Source organism: Triticum aestivum, chromosome 5D (genome assembly GCF_018294505.1).
Source record: "Triticum aestivum cultivar Chinese Spring chromosome 5D, IWGSC CS RefSeq v2.1, whole genome shotgun sequence".
NCBI lineage: Eukaryota > Viridiplantae > Streptophyta > Magnoliopsida > Poales > Poaceae > Triticum > Triticum aestivum.
This window is the reverse complement of record NC_057808.1, coordinates 384,836,880-384,859,752: the sequence shown is the minus strand read 5'-3', so window position 1 is coordinate 384,859,752 and position 22,873 is coordinate 384,836,880. Positions and strand designations below refer to the sequence as shown.

At 44.7% G+C, this 22,873-nt stretch overlaps 1 protein-coding gene and 1 long non-coding RNA gene across 6 annotated transcripts; both read left to right on the top strand.

The window, feature by feature from the left end:
• The first annotated feature begins 7,750 nt into the window (after window positions 1-7,750).
• LOC123121983 (uncharacterized) lies at window positions 7,751-13,498 on the top strand. 5 transcript variants are annotated; one of them, XR_006459998.1, is made up of 6 exons: window positions 7,751-8,421; window positions 8,882-9,158; window positions 11,647-12,155; window positions 12,276-12,353; window positions 12,433-12,723; window positions 12,797-13,498. It is a non-coding gene; the product is annotated as an uncharacterized lncRNA (long non-coding RNA). The 5 variants fall into 5 exon arrangements; XR_006459997.1 differs by having other exon boundaries at window positions 7,752-8,421; window positions 12,433-12,551; XR_006459996.1 differs by having other exon boundaries at window positions 7,752-8,421; window positions 12,433-13,498.
• A 7,160-nt stretch (window positions 13,499-20,658) lies between these two features.
• On the top strand, window positions 20,659-22,135 carry LOC123125040 (uncharacterized). Its single transcript, XM_044545576.1, has 3 exons — window positions 20,659-21,014; window positions 21,123-21,396; window positions 21,545-22,135. The coding sequence occupies exons 1-3, from the start codon at window positions 20,898-20,900 to the stop codon at window positions 21,829-21,831; spliced, it is 678 nt and encodes a 225-aa protein (XP_044401511.1). The 5' UTR covers window positions 20,659-20,897; the 3' UTR covers window positions 21,832-22,135.
• Window positions 22,136-22,873: the final 738 nt, after the last annotated feature.

The following is a 22,873-nucleotide window of genomic DNA, read 5'->3' as shown; positions in this document are numbered from 1 at the left end:
ACAACCCACCAGGGCGCGCCTGGGCCTCCTGGCGCGCCCTGGTGGGTTGTGCTCCCCTCGAAGCCCCCCCCCCGGCGATTCTCCGGCCCATTGGATGTCTTCTGGTCCAAAAAATCCACAAATTTTTTTGCTGCGTTTGGACTCCGTTTGGTATTGATTTCCTTAGATGTAAAAAACATGCCGAAAACAGCAACTGGCACTTGGCACTATGTCAATAGGTTAGTACCAAAAATGATATAAAATGATTATAAAACATCCAAGAATGATAGTATAACAGCATGGAACAATCAAAAATTATAGATACGTTGGAGATGTATCAGCATCCCCAAGCTTAATTCATGCTCGTCCTCGAGTAGGTAAATGATAAAAACAGAATTTTTGATGTGGAATGCTGCCTAACATGCCATCTCGTATTCTTTTCTTTATAGCATGGACATCTGGACTTTTATACGATTCAATGCAATAGTCTAGTTTTGACATGAGGACTTAAATACTCAAGCATACCAACAAGCAACCATGTCTTTCAAAATATCAACGCTAAAATAAGCTATCCCTAGCCCATCATGCTCAATCATTGATCCATTCATGAAACACACTCGCATATTAGCTACACCCAATGCTCAAGTACGATCATAGTGCCCCCTAGTTGGTGCCTTATAAGAGAAGATGGAGACTCAAAATAAAAATAAAGATTGCATAAAGTAAAAGAAAGGCCCTTCACAGAGGGAAGTAGGGATTTGTAGAGATGCCAGAGCTCAAAGAGAAAATTGAGAGATAAAAACATTTTGAGAGGCATACTTTTCCCACCAACGAAAATGACTTAGATCTCCCAACACTTTCCATGCTAGATATATCATAGGCGGTTCCCAAACAGAAAATAAAGTTTATTCCTTTTTCACCATACTTTCACTTTCCATGGCTAACCGTATCCACGGGTGCCTTCCATACCAACACTTTCCAAGGAATTTATTATTTGACAACATAAAGTAAATTCATTTTTCATTTCGGGGCTGGGCATCCCTAATACCTTTGCCTTACTCTCGTGCAATGACAAGTGAATAAACACCCATCGTGAGAATAACACATCTAGCATGGAAAATATTAGCCACCCCTCACTGCCTCGCGAGCGGTACGAGCACACAAAAGAGAAATTTATTTTGAATATTAGAGATGGCACATACAAATTTGCTTAGAATGGCAAAAGAATACCGCATATAGGTAGATATAGTGGACTCATGTGGCAAAACTGGTTTAAAGGATTTTGGATACACAAGTAGTGATCATACTTAGTGTAAAATGAAGGCTAGCAAAAGATTGAGAAGCGACCAACCAAGAAAAGAATAATCACATAAGCGAGCATTAAGCATAATTAACACCGAATAATGCACCACATGTAGGATGTAATTTCGTTGCATGACTATTGACTTTCGTGCTTGCATAGGGAATCATAGACCTTAACACCAATATTCTTACTATAGCATAATTACTCATCAACATGACTCACATATCACATCATCATATCTCAAAACTATTACTAAGAATCAAGTTTATTTTGTCCAATGATCTTCATGAAAGTTTTTATTATATCCTTCTTGGATATCTATCACTTTGGGACTAATTTTCATGTGTTGCTTTTGATAAGCTCAGACAAATATAAGTGAAGATCATGAGCATAATTTTTCTTTCTCTCAAATTAATTTAAGTGAAGTAAGAGAGAATTTCTTAAAAAATTTACTCACTCTCAAATAAATATAAGTGAAGCAAGAGAGCATTTCTTCAAAAGTACTAAAGCACACCGTGCTCAAAAAGATATAAGTGAAGCACCAGAGCAAATCCATAGCTCATAAAAATTTAAGTGAAGCATAGAGAGCAATTCTAACAAGTCATGGCATAATTTTGGCTCTCTCAAACAAGTGTGTCCAGCGAGTGATGAAGACTAAAAACACAAAGAAAATCAAGCAAAGACTCATATCATACAAGACGTTCCAAGCAAAACACATAGTATGCGACGAATAAAAATATAGCTTCGAGTAAAATACCGATGGTCGTTAGAAGAAAGAGGGGATGCCACTCGGGGCATCCCCAAGCTTAGTTGCTTGCTTCTCTTTGGATAATAACTTGGGGGGCCATGGGCATCCCCAAGATTAGGCTCTTCTTACTCCTTATTCCTTCATCCATCATAAGATAACCCAAAACTTGAAAACTTCAATCACACAAAACTCAACAAAACCTTCGTGAGATCCGTTAGTATAAGAAAACAAATCACTACTATAAGTAATGTTGCAAACCAATTCATATTTTATTCTTGCATTATATCTACTGTATTCCAACTTTTCTATGGCAAAAACTCATCAAAGAAAACCATAGAATCATCAAAACAAGCACACAACGCAAAGAAAACAAATTTTGTCAAAAACAGAACAGTCTGTAGAAATCTGGATATTTCAAATACTTCTAAAACTCCAAAAATTATGAAAAACTAGGACGACCTGGGAAATTTGTATATTAATCTTCTGCAAAAAGAATTGGTATTTTATCACGCTCTGGTTAAAAATGAAAATTATTTTCGTGAGCGCAAAAGTTTCTGTTTTTAAGCAAGATCAAACAACTATCACCCAAGAAGATCCTAAAAGCTTTACTTGGCACAAACACTAATTAAAACCACAAAAACACATCTAATCAGAGGAATAATTGTGCTAACACTCAAGAACAGAAAGCAAAAAAACAAAAATAAATTTTATTCATTGGGTTGCCTCCCAACAAGCTCTTTTTTTATAGCCATTAAGATAGGCTTAAGATTTTAACGATGCTCACACGAAAGATAAGAATTGAAACACAAAGAGAGCATCATGAAACATATGACAAACACATTTAATTCTAACATACTTCCTATGCATAGGAATTTTATAAGCAAACAAATTATCAAGACAAGAAACATCTAACATATGCAAAGAAGGAAATAAAACATTGACGATCTCAACATAACGAGAGGTAATTTAGTAACATGAAAATTTCTACAACCATATTTTCCTCTCTCATAATAATTATATGTTGGATCATAATCAAATTCAATAATATAGCTATCACATAAAATTTTCTCTTCATGATCCACATGCATAAAAGTTTTATTTCCAAGATAGTGGGATTAACATCAAATAAAGTCATGACCTCTCCAAGCCCACTTTTATCAAAAAGTTCATAAGATTGATTATTCTCCAAAGTAGTGGGATCATTATCACCTAGAGTTGAAACTCTTCCAAATCCACTTTCAATATTATCTCAAACATATTCATCATGAGGCTTAAATAAATTTTCAAGATCATAAGAAGAATCACCCCAATCATGATCATTGCAATAAGTAGTGGGCATAGCAATATTAGCATCCCCAAGCTTGGGGTTTTGCATATCATTAGCATAATTGACATTAATAGAATTTATAATAACATCATTACAATCATGCTTTTCATCCAAGGAGCTATCGTGAATCACGTTAGAAATTCCTTTTTTTAACACTTCATCACAATTTTTCAGATTCATGAATCTCAAGCAAAAGTTCATAAAGATAATCTAGCGCATTCAATTCACTAGCAATTGGTTCATCATAATTGGATCTTTTGAAAAGATTAGCAAGTGGATGAGGATCTATATCAATAAATTTTTAGCAAGCAAAGATGCAAGCAAATAGAAGGCACATGGTGACACAAGTAGAGATAGCAAACAAGAGATCTAACGAGAAAAAGGCAAACAAAAAAGAGGGCGAATAAAATGCCAAATTTTTGTTAAGTGGGGGAGACGAAAACGAGAGGCAAATGGCAAATAATGTAAATTGCGAGGAGATGAGATTTGTGATTAGGAACCTGGTAGATGTTGATGATGTCTCCCCGGCAACGGCACCAGAAATTCCTTTTGATGTCTGCTAGGACTACGTCGGTATTTCCCCAAAGAGGAAGGGATGATGCAGCACAGCGATGTTAGGTATTTCCCTCAGTGATGAGACCAAGGTTATCGAACCAGTAGGTGAACCAAGCAACACTACGTAAACAACACCTGAACACAAATAACAAATACTCGCAACCCGACGTATTAAAGGCATTGTCAATCCCTTTGGGCAACGGCGCCAGAAATTGGCAAACGGACGCGAGAGAGTTGTAAATATTGATAGATTGAACGCCAGATAAAATAAATTGCAGCAAGGTATTTTTGTATTTTTTGTTTAATAGATCTGAAAATAAAAGGCAAATAAAATAGAGTGCAAAGGCAAATAATATGAGAAAGAGACCCAGGGGCCGTAGGTTTCACTAGTGGCTTCTCTCGAGAGAAATAGCAAACGGTGGGTGAACAAATTAATGTTGGGCAATTGATAGAACTTCAAATAATCATGATGATATCCAGGCAATGATCATTATATAGGCATCACGTCCAAGATTAGTAGACCGACTCCTGCCTGCATCTACTACTATTGCTCCACACATCGACCTCTATCTAGCATGCATCTAGTGTACTAAGTTCATGGAAAAATGGAGTAATGCAATAAGAACGATGATGTGATGTAGACAAGATCTATTTATGTAGAAATAGACCCCATCGTTTTATCCTTAGTAGCAACAATACATACGTGACGATTCCCGTTCTGTCACTGGGATCAAGCACCGCAAGATCAAACCCACTACAAAGCACCTCTTCCCATTGCAAGATAAATAAATCAAGTTGGCCAAAAATACCCAAATATTATAGAAGAAATACGAGGCTAGAAGCAATCATGCATATAAGAGATCAAAGAAGTCTCAAATAACTTTCATGGATAAAAAGATAGATGTAACCATAAACTCAAAGTTTATCGGATCCCAACAATCACACCCCAAAAAGAGTTACATCATATGGATCTCCAAGAGACCATTGTATTGAGAATCAAACGAGAGAGAGGAAGCCATCTAGCTGCTGGGTAACGTAGCAGAAATTCAAAATTTTCTACGCATCACCAAGATCAATCTATGGAGTAATCTAGCAACGAGGGGAAGGGGAGTGCATCTACATACCATTGTAGATCGCGATGCGGAAGCGTTGCAAGAACGCGGATGAAGGAGTCGTACTCGTAGCGATTCAGATCGCGGTTGATTCCGATCTAAGCACCGAAGAACGGTGCCTCCGTGTTCAACACACGTGCAGCCCGGCGACGTCTCCCACGCCTTGATCCAGCAAGGAGAGAGGGAGAGGTTGGGGAAGACTCCATCCAACAGCAGCACGACGGCTGGTGGTGGTGGAGGAGCGTGGCAATCCCGCAGGGCTTCGCCAAGCACCGCGGGAGAGGAGGAGGAGGGAGAGGGGTAGGGCTGCGCCGAAAGAGAGACGTTCTCATGTCTTGGGCAGCCCCAAACCTCAACTATATATAGGGGGGAGGGGCTGCGCCCCCTCTAGGGTTTCCACCCCCAAGGGCTGGCGGCCAGCCCTAGATCCCATCTAGGGGGGCGGCCAAGGAGAGGAGAGGGGGGGCGCCACTAGGATGGGCCTTAAGGCCCATCTGGACCTAGGGTTTGCCCCCTCCCACTCTCCCATGCGCTTGGGCCTTGGTGGGGGGGCGCACCAGCCCACCTGGGGCTGGTCCCCTCCCACACTTGGCCCACGCAGCCTTCTGAGGCTGGTGGCCCCACTTGGTGGACCCCCGGGACCCTCCCGGTGGTCCCGGTACATTACCGATATCACCCGAAACTTTTCCGGTGACCAAAACAGGACTTCCCATATATAAATCTTTACCTCCGGACCATTCCGGAACTCCTCGTGACGTCCGGGATCTCATCCGGGACTCCGAACAACATTCGGTAACCACGTATATCTTTTCCTATAACCCTAGCGTCATCGAACCTTAAGTGTGTAGACCCTACGGGTTCGGGAACCATGCAGACATGACCGAGACGTTCTCCGATCAATAACCAACAGCGGGATCTGGATACCCATGTTGGCTCCCACATGTTCCACGATGATCTCATCGGATGAACCACGATGTCTGGGATTCAATCAATCCCGTATGCAATTCCCTTTGTCTATCGATATGTTACTTGCCCGAGATTCGATCGTCGGTATCCCTATACCTTGTTCAATCTCGTTACCGGCAAGTCTCTTTACTCGTTCCGTAACTCACATCATCCCGTGATCAACTCCTTGGTCACATTGTGCGCATTATGATGATGTCCTACCGAGTGGGCCCAGAGATACCTCTCCGTTTACACGGAGTGACAAATCCCAGTCTCGATTCGTGCCAACCCAACAGACACTTTCGGAGATACCTGTAGTGCACCTTTATAGTCACCCAGTTACGTTGTGACGTTTGGTACACCCAAAGCATTCCTACGGTATCCGGGAGTTGCACAATCTCATGGTCTAAGGAACTGATACTTGACATTAGAAAAGCTCTGAGCAAACGAACTACGCGATCTTGTGCTAGGCTTAGGATTGGGTCTCGTCCATCACATCATTCTCCTAATGATGTGATCCCGTTATCAACGACATCCAATGTCCATGGTCAGGAAACCGTAACCATCTATTGATCAACGAGCTAGTCTCCTAGAGGCTTACTAGGGACATGGTGTTGTCTATGTATCCACACATGTATCTGAGTTTCCTATCAATACAATTCTAGCATGGATAATAAACGATTATCATGAACAAGGAAATATAATAATAACCTATTTATTATTGCCTCTAGGGCATATTTCCAACACTAGCTACTAACTACGGACCCGTAGGTCTACACGCATCATCGGAGAGGCACCAATGGAAGTGGTGAACCCCTCCGTGATGGTGTCTAGATTGGATCTGGTGGCCTTGGACTCTGCGGGGGCTGAAATTGATTTTCGTCGACTCCCCTAGGGTTTCTAGAATATTGGGGTATTTATAAAGCAAAGAGTCGTTTTAGGGGGCACCCGAGGTGGGCACAACCCACCAGGGCGCGCCTGGGCCTCCTGGCGCGCCCTGGTGGGTAGTGCTCCCCTCGGAGCACCCCCAGGCGCTTCTCCAGCCCATTGGATGTCTTCTGGTCCAAAAAAATCCAAAAAAAATTCGCGTTTGGACTCCGTTTGGTATTGATTTCCTGCGATGTAAAAAACATGCCGAAAACAGCACTTGGCACTATGTCAATATGTTAGTACCAAAAAATGATATAAAATGATTATAAAACGTCCAAGAATGATAGTATAACAGCATGGAACAATCAAAATTTATAGATATGTTGGAGACGTATCAGTACTACAATCACTTGAATCAAGTGGAAGTTAATCTTGCAGATAAGATAGTGATTGATAGAGTTCTCTAGTCACTATCACCAAGCTACTAGAACTTCATGATGAACTATAATATGCAAGGGATGACGAAAACGATTCCCGAGCTCTTCGTGATGCTGAAATCGGCGAAGGTAGAAATTAAGAAAGAGTATCAAGTGTTGATGGTTAACAAGACCACTAGTTTCAAGAAAAAATGGCAAGGGAAAGAAAGGAAACTTCAAGAAGAATGGAAAGCAAGTTGCCACTCCCGTGAAGAAGCCAAAGCTGGACCTAAGCCTGAAACTAAGTGCTTCTACTGCAAAAGGAATGGGCACTAGAAACGGAACTACCCCAAATACTCGGCGGATAAGAAGGATGACAAAGTGAATAAATGTATATTTGATATATAGTCCCTCCGTTACGAAATAACTGTCGCTGGAGATAACCAGTTCATTTTTCGTCACGTTGTAATATTTCTCCACTTTCCCCTTTTGCCCTTGCACTCGCTCTCTCCCCGACAGGCCCCCGGCTACCACTCGCCTCCTCCCCACCCCAGATCCGTCGACCTCACCCTGCCCACCACCGCCCACCGCCAGCTCCAACGACCCCCACGTTGGCGCCCATCCACGAGCTGGAGCAGCCGGATGAGGACGACCCTACCGAGACTGCCTCTTCCTCCGGCGACCACGCCACCCAGCGCCACCAGGACGCCGCCGCACCACCACCGAGCTTCCAGCTCTCCCCGTCCCAATCCCGTCCTCCGGCCGGCCGCTCCTCCCGCACCACCAGAAGCAGCACAGGCGGACAGCAGCAGCTGCGCCCGCCTCCCGCCCACGCCAGCAGAAGCCGTGCTCGATCCGGTCAAAGGTGATATTTTTACACGGGCGGCGGTGCTCGATCCGTGCTGGAGCAGCGGGAGGAGGACGGAGGCGCAGCGGGCTTCTGTTCTTCCCTGCTGTCGAGAAGCAGCCCCGGCCTGTTGACCCGCGCGCCCTCGTCCTGGCCGTGGCCGCTACCTGGGCTGCTCGCGAGGCGGCGCAACATGTCGGGGTCGCCGACGACCCTGAGGAGGAAGAGGAGTGCTTGGTCCGGCGCTCCATCTCCTGCACCCTGCCGCCACGCGCTCCTCGGAGATGCCCTGCCAGCCATGGAGTAATTCAAGTTCAAGGTGATTCGATTCGATTCGGCAGCCCTCTCCGCTGCGATGTGCTGTAGCTACACTTGATTTGAATTCTTTCTCTAATTCTTGCCGGTCCAAGCAATCAAGATCATCAGAGTCAATAACGGAGATGGTCCAACAGCCATGTTTCTGAGTGAGCAGGCACAAAGGATGCCCAGCTATGTTTATCTGTTGACCACTGTATTAAAACTTGTAGGATATCTAGCCTCAAATGTTATGACCAACTGACAAAAGCCTGAAACTGAATCTTGATACTCCTGCTACGAATACAATCAAGCCGAGAAAATAAATGTGTTGTCCATATGACATTTCACTATTTTATTTCAGTTTCAGAAATACACATTGATGGACTATGTCTAGTGTTTTTGTTTACTGAATTTCGTTTTGCTGTTTTATTGAGTTTCTCATTCTCTTTACCGTGCCTAATGTTTCTTATTTTTATTTTCAGGTTTCTCAGAACTAACAAATGCTGCTCTTTAATCAATTAGGAAGCTGATAGTGGTAGCTTACAACTCATCTTTTTGGTACTGCCAGCAGCCTTGCCGTTCCAAGCAATCAAGATCATCAGCAAGTCAATAACGGAGACGGTCGAGCACTGTCATCACGCTGAACCTGCAACAGCAGTTAGATGACTGAAGATTGGGTTGTGGTTGGAGTGAGTGTTGAGCATACAAAATGATGATTGCTGCATCTGCATCTTACTGTCATTTCTGCTCTTAGTGAAGGTACAGTTAACTTTTCTCTTCTCTTCTCTTTCATTTAAATTTAGTGTATTTAGTGTATTTTCTGCTCTTAGTGAAGGTACAGTTCGATTAAAGTAAACTCTTGCACACTTAATTTAGTTTATTTTCTGGCATTGCTTCTGAAGAAGATGCTTCAGGTGAAGATGTCAAACCTGCAAGAATCTTACTCTACGAATCCAGCACTTTCTAAACATTAAGCAACTACGTACTGTACATGCTTCCAGAGTTGTGATGTACAGGCAGCTGCTATCATTTTGTGGTAAAATAAAAACCAAAACAAATCTTGTCTGTCTGAGTTGGTTACTTTGGTGTAAACTGTAGACAAACCTGTTTATAGATCTTCAAACACAGGAAACCATGAAAAGAGCATGTTTAATTTCTTCAGGAAAAAAAAAGAGAGCATACACCATATGGCCCATGCATATTTTTTCGATTTCTGAAGAAGAATAAAAGAAATTCAGAATACACAATCTGAAGATATCTACTGAAGAAATTCAGAATTCAGATATGTATCTGCCTACCTTTTCTGTTTTTGGTCAGATCAGATGGTCTGCTGGGGCCAGATTGTGCCAAACTGTGCCCAACCACAAAGACAAAGGCACACCACCACACAGGAGAACTAGTTGCATTGACCAAGTAGACTTATTTCATCAGTGCTTCCCTGGACTGATTAGCCAGTCAAACCTGACTTATTTTTATGTGCTGGAGTATAGGATTTGATGTTTAGCAAGGCTTGAGTAATTTAGTGTAGGAATTTAGTGTTCTTCACTTCTCCTCTACTCACTTCTCTTCTCTTCAGTAAATTAAATTTAGGAGTAGGAATAGTTAATTAACTAAACTACTCTGCACCTTAGAACTACTCCTGTTAATTAACTGAAAAATATTTTTTAAGTTAATTAACTTAATTTCTTTGAGTAGGAGTAGTTCTTGGAGTAGGAAGAGGAGCAGTGCAAAGAATTCTCTTCTCTTCTCTTACTCTTCTCTTCTCTACTATTGCTCTCTTCTCTTCGCTTCGCTTCTCTTCTCTTGGGATTATTATGGATTATGGAGTATCAGAGAGTGATCATACAAATGGAGTAGTAGAAATATACACATACAAATGGAGTATGGAGTAAAAATATATGGAGTAAAAAATACATGGAGTAAAATTATATGGAGTAAAAATACTTGGAGTAAAAATTTAAATGGAGTTACACATACAAGTGGAGTTAGACATACTCCAACATACTCCACACAAACAACATACTCCAACATACTCAAATATGGATTATTACAAACATGACAAGCATCACAACCTCATCACAAGCATCACAAGCATCATCACTGGCATCACAGCCTCATCGCAAGCATCACAAGCATCATCACTAGCATCACAGCCTCATCGCAAGCATCACAAGCATCATCACTGGCATCACAGCCTCATCGCAAGCATCACAAGCATCATCACTAGCATCACAGCCTCATCGCAAGCATCTGAACCATCGTCTCAAGCATCTGAACAAGCCTCATCGCAAGCATCTGAACAAGCCTCATCTCAAGCATCTGAACAAGCCTCATCTCAAGCATTGCTACATAAGCAGCAATTTTTTGCTGGTCATTGAGGGTTTTATATTTCCTAGCAACTTGCCCAACACCTGTAACTGTACCAACATCAAGTGATGAAGTGATGGAATGATCAAGTGATGAAATGATGGAATGATCAACTGTAACTGTACCTGGATTTTGAACAATTTCATCCCCTTCCATCCCCTCTCCTGTATCTCCTTCCATTTCATTTCCCGCATCTTCATCCATTTCATCCACATCTTCGGCGGGTGGAGTGAAGTTGAGATCTGGGAGATCCATTTTCTCCTGAAACTTGTTAATTGAAAATGTTCAGTACTCCTACATCTTGAAGCAGTAGTATAAGATGCATCATTAAGCAGTAGTAGATGGTATAGAGGAGTAGCAGGAACTCCTTTATCATGCATCAGTAGCATTAAGAGTAGTTTTGCATCAATATCAGCAACAAATATTGCCATACATCAGTAGCATTAGGAGTAGTTTTGCCTGCAACCTTTCAGTTAATTTAAACTAACTGGAACCTTTTTAGTTAATTTAAATTAACTAAAACATTTTCTGTTAATTAAACTAACTGAAACATTTTCTTCTCCTGAAAAACAGGGGTAAAGATTTGTCTGTTCATTTGTGTTCTACCTGTTGTCCTGCAATATGCATAAGGTTGTGTATTCGTGGTGTTGACTGATTTTCATTGTACAACTCAGTGGCCCAAAATATAGTAGTTTCCATTCGGTACACACAAACAAACAAACCATTCGAAGCACATATACATGACAATCTACTTTCATTGATAATAATGAATTAATGATCAAATCCTAATGTTTTGCAGCTACAAGCACATCAATACTTTTATTTTGTTGTCATATTTTGCTGAAGGTATGCTATCATAACCAAACATCATGTTCTGCAGCTAGCTGTTGGTGAAGTGTGATTTTCTCACAATATAAGACATCCGGACTCTATCCTTGGTGGTCGAGCAGCGTTAGCCAACTTTGTCTTGCTGATCTATGGCTGAATAATTATGTTGAAGCTTGCTGATGTGGTCATGCAACTATTTCCAGGTATGATCTAATGACTCGTCGGAAAGAAACCTGTCACAAAGAGCCTTTTGACTTAACCCTCGTTACATGTGGCAATTTGGGTAATACTTTGAAATTTTGGATGTGTCCTGGTTGCAATTTCCTGAACCCATACAGGTGCAGAGTACAATGCTTTCTGGTAGAAAACCATTAATAAAAGAATAGACAAATTGTTATTCTATTCTGTTCTACACAAACAGGGGTAATAGAATGAATTGGCTTATTCACATTTCACATTCATTTTAGCTAATCATTCTGCCATTTAGTGCTCCATTCGACTTACAGAGTGCTGCTTGGCCACAAAGAAAGAGAGATATTAAGCAGACTATGGGTCGAAGAGGTTTTCCCCTTGTCATCCTTTTATTTGTTCAAATTGGCCGCTTAAATAAATTCACGAGTACTAGTCTCTTCTGTCCAAATTTTAACGAAGGTTATGCCCTCGATCTCATTGTGCCGGCAGAACCAGTTTAAGCAGAGAGTCTGAGTCCGAGGAGCTCGCCTGGAGGAAGAAGAGATATTCCAGTATACAATGGTTCAGGTACCTGTCACGGTCACCACATCTCCCTGTTTCCTAACATTCCAGCTACCGGCCTATTTTGAACGAATTTCTGCTGTAGAGAGTTGGCGGCTCGTGGGATGGCTACTGGGCAATGCTAATATGCTCCACAATCCCAGTAGCAAATGGAACATGGACGCCTACTGGATGAACAAGTAACATGCCAGTGATGCATTGCAGGTTTTGCAGCATTGGTGTATCAAACTATTGTTCATACTAGTACTCCTGTTCAATCAAGATGTTTCCAAAATTACAGGAAATCCAAAATTTATTCTGTATACTACTCCAGCAGAAATCCAGCAGAATAATTATAATTACTCTGTGTTCATCCAGCAGAAGAGGGACACACGGAGTAATTATTTTGTCTCTGTGTTCATCCAGCAGAAATCCAAGCAATTCTGATCAAAATCATTGTGCGTATGCAGGAGCAGAAAGGAGCAGCGAGCAGCGGCGGCGGCTGACCTCGAGCTCTCGGTTGGAGTGGAGGGAGGCGGCCGGCGAGGGATATGCGGCCAGCGGGGAAGGATTCGGAGCTGCGGCGGAGCAGGCAACCGGTGGGGAAAGGCGGCCGCCGGTGAGGGAGCTCCGGACCGCGGCGAGGGAGCTTTGGATCGCGGCGGGGAAGGGCGACCAGAGGGGATCGGGCTCTCGATTGGAGCGGCGCAGGCAACTGGCGGGGAAGGGCGCCGGAGATGTGGACGACGGAGGAGCCTGGCGGAGGGGAGGAGCGATGGAGGAAGACGACGGAGTCCTGGCGGAGGGAAGGAGCGAAGGAGGAAGACGACAGCCCGTGCGATTTCAAATCGGTGGGTGGGGGAGGGGCAGTTTGGTAATTTCACTCATTTTCACTTGGTCGGAAAACCTCCTCCAACGACAATTATTTCGGAACGGAGGGAGTATGTTATTGATGTGTACTTTACTAGTGTTCGTAGTAACCCTTAGGTATTTGATACTGGTTCTGTTGCTAAGATTAGTAACTCGAAACAGGAGTTGCAGAATAAAACAAAGACTAGTTAACGGCAAGGTGTTGGAAATGATTCCAAGGTTGATACGATCACCATCGCACACTCCCTCTACTTTCGAGATTAGTGCTGAATCTAAATAAATGTTATGTGATATTTGCGTTAGCATGAATATGATTTGATCATGTTTATTGCTATACTGTTATCCATTTAAGTCAGAGAATAATTGTTGTTCTGTTTACATGAATAAAACCTTCTATGGTCATACACCCAATGTTAATGGTTTATTGAATCTCGATCGTAGTGATGCACATATTCATAATATTGATGCTAAAAGATGCAAAGTTGATAATGATAGTGCAACATACTTGTGGCACTGCCGTTTAGGTCATATTGGTGTAAAGCGCATGAAGAAACTCCATGCAGATGGACTTTTGGAATCACTTGATTATGAATCATTTGATACTTGCCAACCATGCCTCATGGGCAAGATGACTGAAACTCTGTTTTCCGCAACAATGGAGCGAGCTAATGACTTATTGGAAATAATACATACCGATGTATGCGGTCCGATGAGTGTTGAAGCATGCGGCGGGTATCGTTATTTTCTGACCTTCATAGATGATTTGAGTAGGTATGGGTATATCTACTTGATGAAACACAAGTTTGAAACATTTGAAAAGTTCAAAGAATTTCAGAGTGAAGTTGAGAATCATCATAACAAGAAAATAAAGTTTCTATGATTTCATCGTGGAGGTGAATATTTGAGTTACGAGTTTGGCCTTCATTTAAAACAATGTGGAATAGTTTCACAACTAACGCCACCTGGAACACCACAGCGTAATGGTGTGTCCAAATGTCGTAACCGTACTTTATTAGGTATGGTGCGATCTATGATGTCTCTTACCAATTTACCACTATCGTTTTGGGGTTATGCATTAGAGACAACTGCATTCATGTTAAATAGGGTACCGTCTAAATTCGTTGAGACGACACCATATGAACTGTGGTTTGGCAAGAAACCTAAGCTGTTGTTTCTTAAAGTTTGGGGTTGCGACACTTATGTCAAAAGGCTTCAGCCTGATAAGCTCGAACCCAAATCGGAGAAGTGCGCCTTCATAGGATACCCTAAGGAAACAATTGGGTACACCTTCTACCGGAGATCTGAAGCCAAGATCTTTGTTGCCAAGAGTGGAACATTTCTAGAGAAGGAGTTTCTCTCGAAAGAAGTGAGTGGGAGGAAAGTAGAACTTGATGAGGTATCGTACCTTCTCTCAATTTGGAAAGTAGCACATCAGAGAAATATGTTCCTGTGATGCCTCCACCAACTAGAGAGAAAGCTAACGATGATGATCATGAAACTTCAGATCAAGTTACTAATGGACTTCGTAGGTCGAACAGAGCATGTTCCGCACCAGAGTGGGACGGTAACCCTGTTATGAAGTCATGTTACTAGACCATGGCAAACCTACGAACTATGAAGAACCTATGATGATCCCAGATTCTGACAGATGGCTTGAGGCCATGAATTTTGAGATAGGATCCATGTATGAGAACAAAGTGTGGACTTTGGTGGACTTGCCCGATGATTAGTAAGCCATAGAAAATAAATGGATCATCAAGAAGAAGACTGGCGCTGATGGTAATGTCACTGTATACAAAGCTCTTGTCGCAAAAGGTTTTTGACAAGTTCAAGGGGTTGACTACGATGAGACTTTCTCGCCCGTAGCGATGCTTAAGTCCATCCGAATCATGTTAGCAATTGCCGCATTTTATGATTATGAAATCTGGCAAATGGACGTCAAAACTGCATTCCTTAATGGATTTCTTAAAAAGAGTTGTATATGATGCAACTAGAAGGTTTTGTCAATCCTAAAGGTGCTAACAAAGTGTGCAAACTCCAGCGATCCATCTATGGACTGGTGCAAGCATCTCGGAGTTGGAATATACGCTTTGATGAGGTGATCAAAGCATAAGGTTTTATACAGACTTTTAGTGAAGCCTGTATTTACAAGAAAGTGAGTGGGAGCTCTGTAGCATTTCTAATATTATAGGTAGATGACATATTGTTGATTGGAAATGATATAGAATTTCTGGATAGCATAAAAGGATACTTGAATAAGAGTTTTTCAATGAAAGACCTCGGTGAAGTTGCTTATATATTGGGCATCAAGATCTATAGAGATAGATCAAGACGCTTGATAGGACTTTCACAAAGGACATACCTTGATAAAGTTTTGAAGAAGTTCAAAATGGATTAGTCAAAGAAAGGGTTCTTGCCTGTGTTACAAGGTGTGAAGTTGAGTAAGACTTAAAACCCGACCATGGTAGAATATATAGAGAGAATGAGAGTCATTCCCTATGCCTCGGTCATAGGTTCTATAACGTACGCCATGTTGTGCACCAGACATGTTGTGTGCCTTGCCATGAGTTTGGCAAGGGGGTACAATAGTGATCCAGGAGTTGATCACTGGACAACAGTCAAAATTATCCTTAGGTACCTAAAGAGGGCTAAGGAAATGATTCTCGGTTATGGAGGTGATAAAGAGTTCGTCGTAAAGAGTTACGTCGATACAAGCTTTGACACTGATTCGGATGACTCTGAGTCTCATTCTGGATACATATTGAAAGTGGGAGCAATTAGCTAGAGTAGCACCATGCAGAGCATTGTAGACATAGAAATTTGCAAAATACATACGAATCTGAATGTGACAGACCCGTTGACTATACCTCTCTCACAGGCAAAACATGATCACACCTTACTACTCTTTGGGTGTTAATTACATGGCGATTTGAACTAGATTATTGACTCTAGTAAACTCTCTGGGTCTTGGTCACATGGCGATGTGAACTATGAGTGTTAATCACATGGCGATGTGAACTAGATTGTTGACTCTAGTGCAAGTGGGAGACTGAAGGAAATATGCCCTAGAGGCAATGATAAAGTTGTTATTTTATATTTCCTTATTCATGATAAAGGTTTATTATTCATGCTAGAATTGTATTGATCAGAAACCTAAATACATGTGTGAATACATAAACAAATACCATGTCCCTAGTAAGCCTCTACTAGACTAGCTCGTTGATCAAAGATGGTTAAGGTTTCCTAACCATAGACATGTGTTGTCATTTGATAACGGGATCAGATCATTAGGAGAATGATGTGATGGACAAGACCCATCCGTTAGCTTAGCATAATGATCGTTCAATTTTATTGCTATTGCTTTCTTCATGTCAAATAAATATTCCTTCGACTATGAGATTATGCAATTCCCGGAGATCGGAGGAATGCCTTGTGTGCTATCAAACGTCACAACGTAACTAGGTGATTATAAAGATGCTCTACAGGTATCTTCAAAGGTGTTTGTTGAGTTGGCATAGATCGACATTAGGATTTGTCACTCCGAGTATCGGAGAGGTATCTCTGGGCCCTCTCGGTAATACACATAATAAGCTTACAAGCAAACGACTAAGGAGTTAGTCATGAGGTGATGTATTACGGAACGAGTAAAGAGACTTTCCGGTAACGAGATTGAACTAGGTATGAAGATACCGACGATCGAATCTCGGGCAAGTAACATACCGATGGACAAAGGGAATTACGTATGTTGTCATAAAGGTTTGATCGATAAAGATATTCATAGAATATGTAGGAGCCAATATGGGCATCCAGGTTTCGTTATTGGTTATTGACTGGAGAGGTGCCTCGGTCATGTCTACACAGTTCTCGAACCCGTAGGGTCCGCATGCTTAACGTTCGTTGACGATATAATATAATATGAGTTATGTGATTTGGTGACTGAATGTTGTTGGAAGTCCCGGATGAGATCATGGACATGACGAGGAGTCTTGAAAGGGTCGAGAGGTAAAGATTGATATATAGGACGATGGTATTCGGACACCGAAAGTGTTTCGGAGGGTACCGGGTACATACCGGATCACCGGAAGGGGTTTCGGGCACCCCGGGCAAAAGATATGGGCCTTATGGGCCAAGAGGGGAAACGCACCAGCCATAAGGGGTTGGTGCGCCCCCCATATGTGTCGGCCAAGGTGGAGAAGGAAAGGGAAGGAGGAAAGGAAAGGAAGGGAATAGGATTCCCCCTTCCTTCCCCATTCCCCCCTCTTTCCTTCTCCCTCTGATATATATGGCAGGGGGGCGCACGGCTTGAGAGGAGCCCAAGTAGGACTCGGTCCTACTTGGGGCGCCTCCTGGCCTCTCCCCTCCCCCTCCCATCTATATATACGGGGGGGGGGGGGGGGGGGGGGGCGCCTAGCACACCCTAGAGAATTGTTTTAGCCGTGTGCGGCGCCTCCCCCCTCCACCGTTTACACCTCCGGTCATATTTTCATAGTGCTTAGGAGAAGCCCTGCAAGGATCACTTCACCATCACCGTCACCATGCCATCGTGCTGACGGAACTCATCTACTACCTCGACGTCTTGCTGGATCAAGAAGGCGAGGGACGTCACTGAGCTGAACATGTGCACAACGCGGAGGTGCTGTGCGTTCGGTACTTGATCGGTTGAAGTGCGAAGAAGTTCGACTACATCAACCGTGTTGAGAAACGCTTCCGCTTACGGTCTACGAGGGTAAGTAGACACACTCCCCCACTCGTTGCTATGCATCTTCATGGATAGATCATTGCGCGTGCGTAGAATTTTTTTTGTTTTCCATGCAACGACTCCCAACACCTTTTCCTTATGCGGTGAGCCTCCTTAACCACCCTCTCCATGAGTATCTTGTTCTCCCTCTCTTTCTTTTCAGCTTCGAATGCCCAAAGTTTCAAGATTCTTTCTTCAAAATCCTTGAGACGCTTCTTCTGTGCCTCCTCACATTTCCTCTTCAATACTTGCTCCCTAGCGAGACACTCAAAAAGTCCTGTCTCTTGTTCCTTCCTCTTCTCTTCGAGCTCCTCTTGCTTCTTCTTCTCAAGTGCGGCTGCATCCTCCTCTCTTAGCTTCTTCGCAGCCTTCTCCCACCACCCCGCCATCTCACCTTCGCCATCCTCAACCCCCTGCATTGTTGCCTTGTTGGGTTGAGAAGCCGCCATATCTATGAAAAATTGCAAGACATTAGTTAGTAAGGACAAAAACAACATGAAAATAATATTGGGAGACATGAAAATAATTATGAAATGTAGCCACGTACGGAAATGGTCCATTTAGGTATCCAAACATTCCTCTAGAATTACCACGGCCTCTGCCCATGAAACCTCCTCTACCACCACCCGAACCTCTACCCCTACCATGAGCACCATCACCGGTAACTCGTCCTCTACCACGGCCACCCCTGGATCCTCGGCCACAACCGGAACCTCGGCCACCACCGGAACCTCGGCCACCACCGGAACCTCGGCCACCACCGGAACCTCGGCCACCACTGGAACCTCGGCCACCACCAAGTCCACCACCGGAACCTCGGCCACCACCAAGTCCACCACCGGAACCTCGGCCACCACCAAGTCCATCACCGGAACCTCGGCCACCACCAAGTCCATCATCGGAACCTCGGCCACCACCAAGTCCATCACCGGAACCTCGGCCACCACTTGAAGAAGCATTGTGCCCTTTTGAAGTTTTGTTTGTTTTGCAAGTCCTTTTGTTGTGTGTCATTTCATTGCAACCACCGCATTGGTTCCTATCACGTGGCTCCATGAAATGTCCACTACCAAACTCTCTAGTGCTCACGAGTTCATCCATATCATTCTTGTATCGCTTTGTTCTCCTTCTACCCTTGGGTTGTACCATCATCCTCGTCCAACTCATTCACCGGGCCTTCATCATCCGAGTCATCCACACAAGCACGCTGATAGATAATGTCAGGATCCATGTACTTGTGCCTTACTTCAGCCTCTACGTCACCAACAATGTTGTGGTGCCTCTCATACTCTTCGTCGGAGTCATCACCATCATCTTTGATCGGTGCACTACCTCCGAACTCATATTGGGGATACTCATTGGCTTCCACTTCAATTTTATGCTCAACAATAGGCGGCACACTACTAACCGGGCTCACATCATCTACTAAGGTTTGGTTCAAGTCAACATGAAAGAGAGGAGCCTTGACACCTTAGTTGCAAAGACTTCGAGTGACTTGAGTGTCGAGGATGCAACAACCTCCTTATATGCAACCCAATGCAAATTGGACTTGATAGGCATTGTCTTCATTCGACACTTGTGTGCCGACCCAACATCATATCTTCCTACTAATTTTCAACTTGGTCACTTGCATCCACTCACTTTAATCTTATTCGTGTTTCTTCCACAGCCTCTTCATAACTAGGAGTCTCAAGAAATATCAACACTTCCTCATACTTGTCAACAATATCCACATTCATGAATGCCTCTTTGTCAACATCATGAATGTTCACAATCTTGTCCATCTAAAAAAGGGGAACATAAGTATAAGAAATGTACAATGCTAAATATACCACATTGCTAACAAAACCACTAACCCTAACCCTAAATCTTAACATTAGGCATAACCCTAACCCTAAATCTTAACATTAGCCATAACCCAAACAATAAGGTATGCTCACCAACATCACAATGCAACACTGTTGGAACAACAATACTCAAAACATCACATTATAGATCCATGTTCAAAACTAGGGTTAGGAACAATAAGAACAAATCAATCCAAATGGACAAATCCAACCAATAAAAATTTATGAGATGAAGGAGGTTACCTCAACGAACGGAAATGACACCGGATCCACGGACCAACCCAATCGATTTGCAAGGATTTGAGAGGGGCTACGTGAGGGACACAAAGGGGAAAAAGGCAAGAGCTCGGGATAGGCCAATGGGGGAGAAGAGAGTGAGTGGTGAGTGGTGAGTGCTGGGTGAAAGGCCCACGGCCACCTAAAATATCTGCACCAGAAACGCCATAGATAATGGCGTTTGAAGAAACGCTAGCTGCCTCGGCGTTTGTGGCCCGCCATGTCAGCAAGCAACGCGTTCTCGGCCTGGCAGTGGGCCAGGGCAGAAACGCTAGCTGGGTCGGCGTTTCAGTGTTGGTCAGCAACGCCGCGGGCTCTGGCGTTTCTAAAAGGGTCAAATCGTGAAATACTTTCACGTCCGGTTCAGTTTACAACGATAAATGCTCACAAGGTGAGAACAGTGATTTCGGCCCAATCATGCAGCGCTATCCGTTTCTATCCTTTTTGAGGGGGAAAACGCTGTCCAGTTTGGGTGCTGGAACCCAGAGCACCCGATGGAGGAGTGACGAACAACTCCTTTCTGTAGCCATCAACCGCAACGAGCGCCCGAGAAACGGAAATATCTACGCAGACAGCGCGGGAGCCACCCGCGGAAACAATCCGGTGCGCACACGTAGGCACGGGAAGAAACAGAGGAGACGTTCTAGAGGCGTCGCGAGCGCCAACCCGAACCTTCTCCAAATCTCCATTCCCCCCTTTCTTAACACTCGCCGCCGCGGCCACCGCCGCCGCAGAACTCCCACACGACAGACAACCGTTCCCCTCGCCCTGCTCTGGATTGAGTGATTAGCTTCTCGGTTCGATAGGCACCGGGGCCAGCCGATCGACGGTCGGTCGTGATCGATGGACGTGGACGCGGCGCCGGCGCTGAAGAGGAAGGACGCGCCGGAGGTTTGGGTGGACGATGACGTCGGCCCTGGGTTCCCCGTCGCCTCCCGCGCCACCAAGATCCGCCGCCTGGTACGTCTCCCCTAGCTAGCGACCCGACCCGACTCCCTCTCCCCGTTCTCCTCTTCTCGAACTTGCTAACAGGCGGTGGTGCTTGTGGTTGGTCTTGGGTGTGCGCAGAACGCGGATGTGCTGCCTGTCGTGCCCGGCGCGGTCGTGCCCCCGCCGCAGACGCTCCCACAGACGCAGCCGGTGGCGGGCTTCGGGGTGGTGGAGGAGGCGCCGATGTGCGGCGACGTGCCGGTGGACGTGGCGCCGCCGGAGGTGGCGGCCAACGAGGAGAGGGCGATCGTCTTGTACCGGCCCGCGGACGCCGAGCGCAGGCTTCTGCTGGGCCCGCTCCGGCCCGGCGGCCATCTCCGCGTCAGCCCCGAGTGGATCCAAGCGCTCAACGGTACGTGCCTCCGCGCTTTCCCCCATTTCCTAGAGTTAAGCCGTTAATTAGTTTGGGGCTCATTCCGTTGGAGCTTCGTCGGTTCAATTCCATTGATGTGTTGCTTTGGATCAACGAATCTAATCTGCAAGTCGATTCGATTACGCAGGCACGACGCTGCAAGAGGCGAGCAACCGCCGCGCGCTGTTCGAGGGGCTCGCCGGAACGGAGACCTCGAACATGGCGATGGTCCCCTGGGCGCCGCCCCGCGCGCAGGCGGCGTCCACGGCGGCGGAGATGATGGAGGCCGAGGACGGCGAGGGCGCGTCCATGGAGGTCGAGCAGGACAGGGTCGACCAGCAGCTTTCCATGCCCCAGTGGCCGCCGCAGCAGCAGCAGCAGCACTACAACTACATGGTGCAGCAGCAGCCGATCCCGGTGGCGTGGTCATGGTGAAGCGCCGCCAGTGTAGTGTTAGGAGGAGAATCCGTAGGTGCGGGTGTCCGTAGTAGTGTTCTTCAACGGTGGTTTTGGTCTGCGGCGCTGCTCTGCTTCCATGGTGCGAGCAGAGGAGGTGCGGAGAGCAGGAGATGGCCTGTTGACGTCATCCGTTTTAGCGGGAGGGGGGCGACGGTGGTCTCCACAGTGGGTCCGAACACTAGACAGGAGATTCTGGTTTGGACCAGAGCAGAGGTGTAGTATGCTGTATCCCGAGTCCCAATGCTTACAAAAGAAGTCGAGTCCCTCTGCATTTCGCGTTACTCCTTTCCTTCAAAGTGCTCGCGATAGGGAAATTTCTAGCTCCAGTTTTGATAAGTATTCCCTCTGTTCCTAAATATAAGGATTTTTAGAGATTTTAACATGAACTACATACAGATTTATATGGGCATATTTTAGAGATTTGCTACGTATGTAGTTTATATTGAAATTTTTAAAAGGCTTATGTTTAGGAACGAAGGGAGTACTACAGTACAGGAGTAAATTGGAAAATTTGTGCCTTCCTCTTAATGCTTATACAACGAGGTTAGGGCAACTCTAACCAATCCACTGTCAGATTGTAGGGGAGGATAAATTCGGCTTTCCTTGCTTACGTTGTACCTAGCCGATCCTCTAAACCGGATAATCTACCTTCGCTGAAACACCCCTCCAATCTTCCTAAAAATCCTCACTGTTCGCGCGGCTGAGGAAAATGCCCCGCCCTTGCGGCGACGGCTTCATTCCCGTCATGTCCCGCCGCCGACATCGATGACTGGCCCTACCTTCGGAGTGGACAACCCGGACCCTTCCGTCACCCCACAGGCCACGCCCGGCGGCTCGTCGCCATTGGAAACCACCGCCTCCGCCTGCACCGAAGAAAAGTTTAGGGATGAAAAAGGTCCATCGGGTTCAAGCTCCAGCTCGAACCATGGCAATGGCCGCCGGGGTGGCGACGGCCCACTGCCCTCCCGCTGAAGCAAAAAGAGCTAGAAAACCAATGGCGGCGGCACCCCTCGCCGAC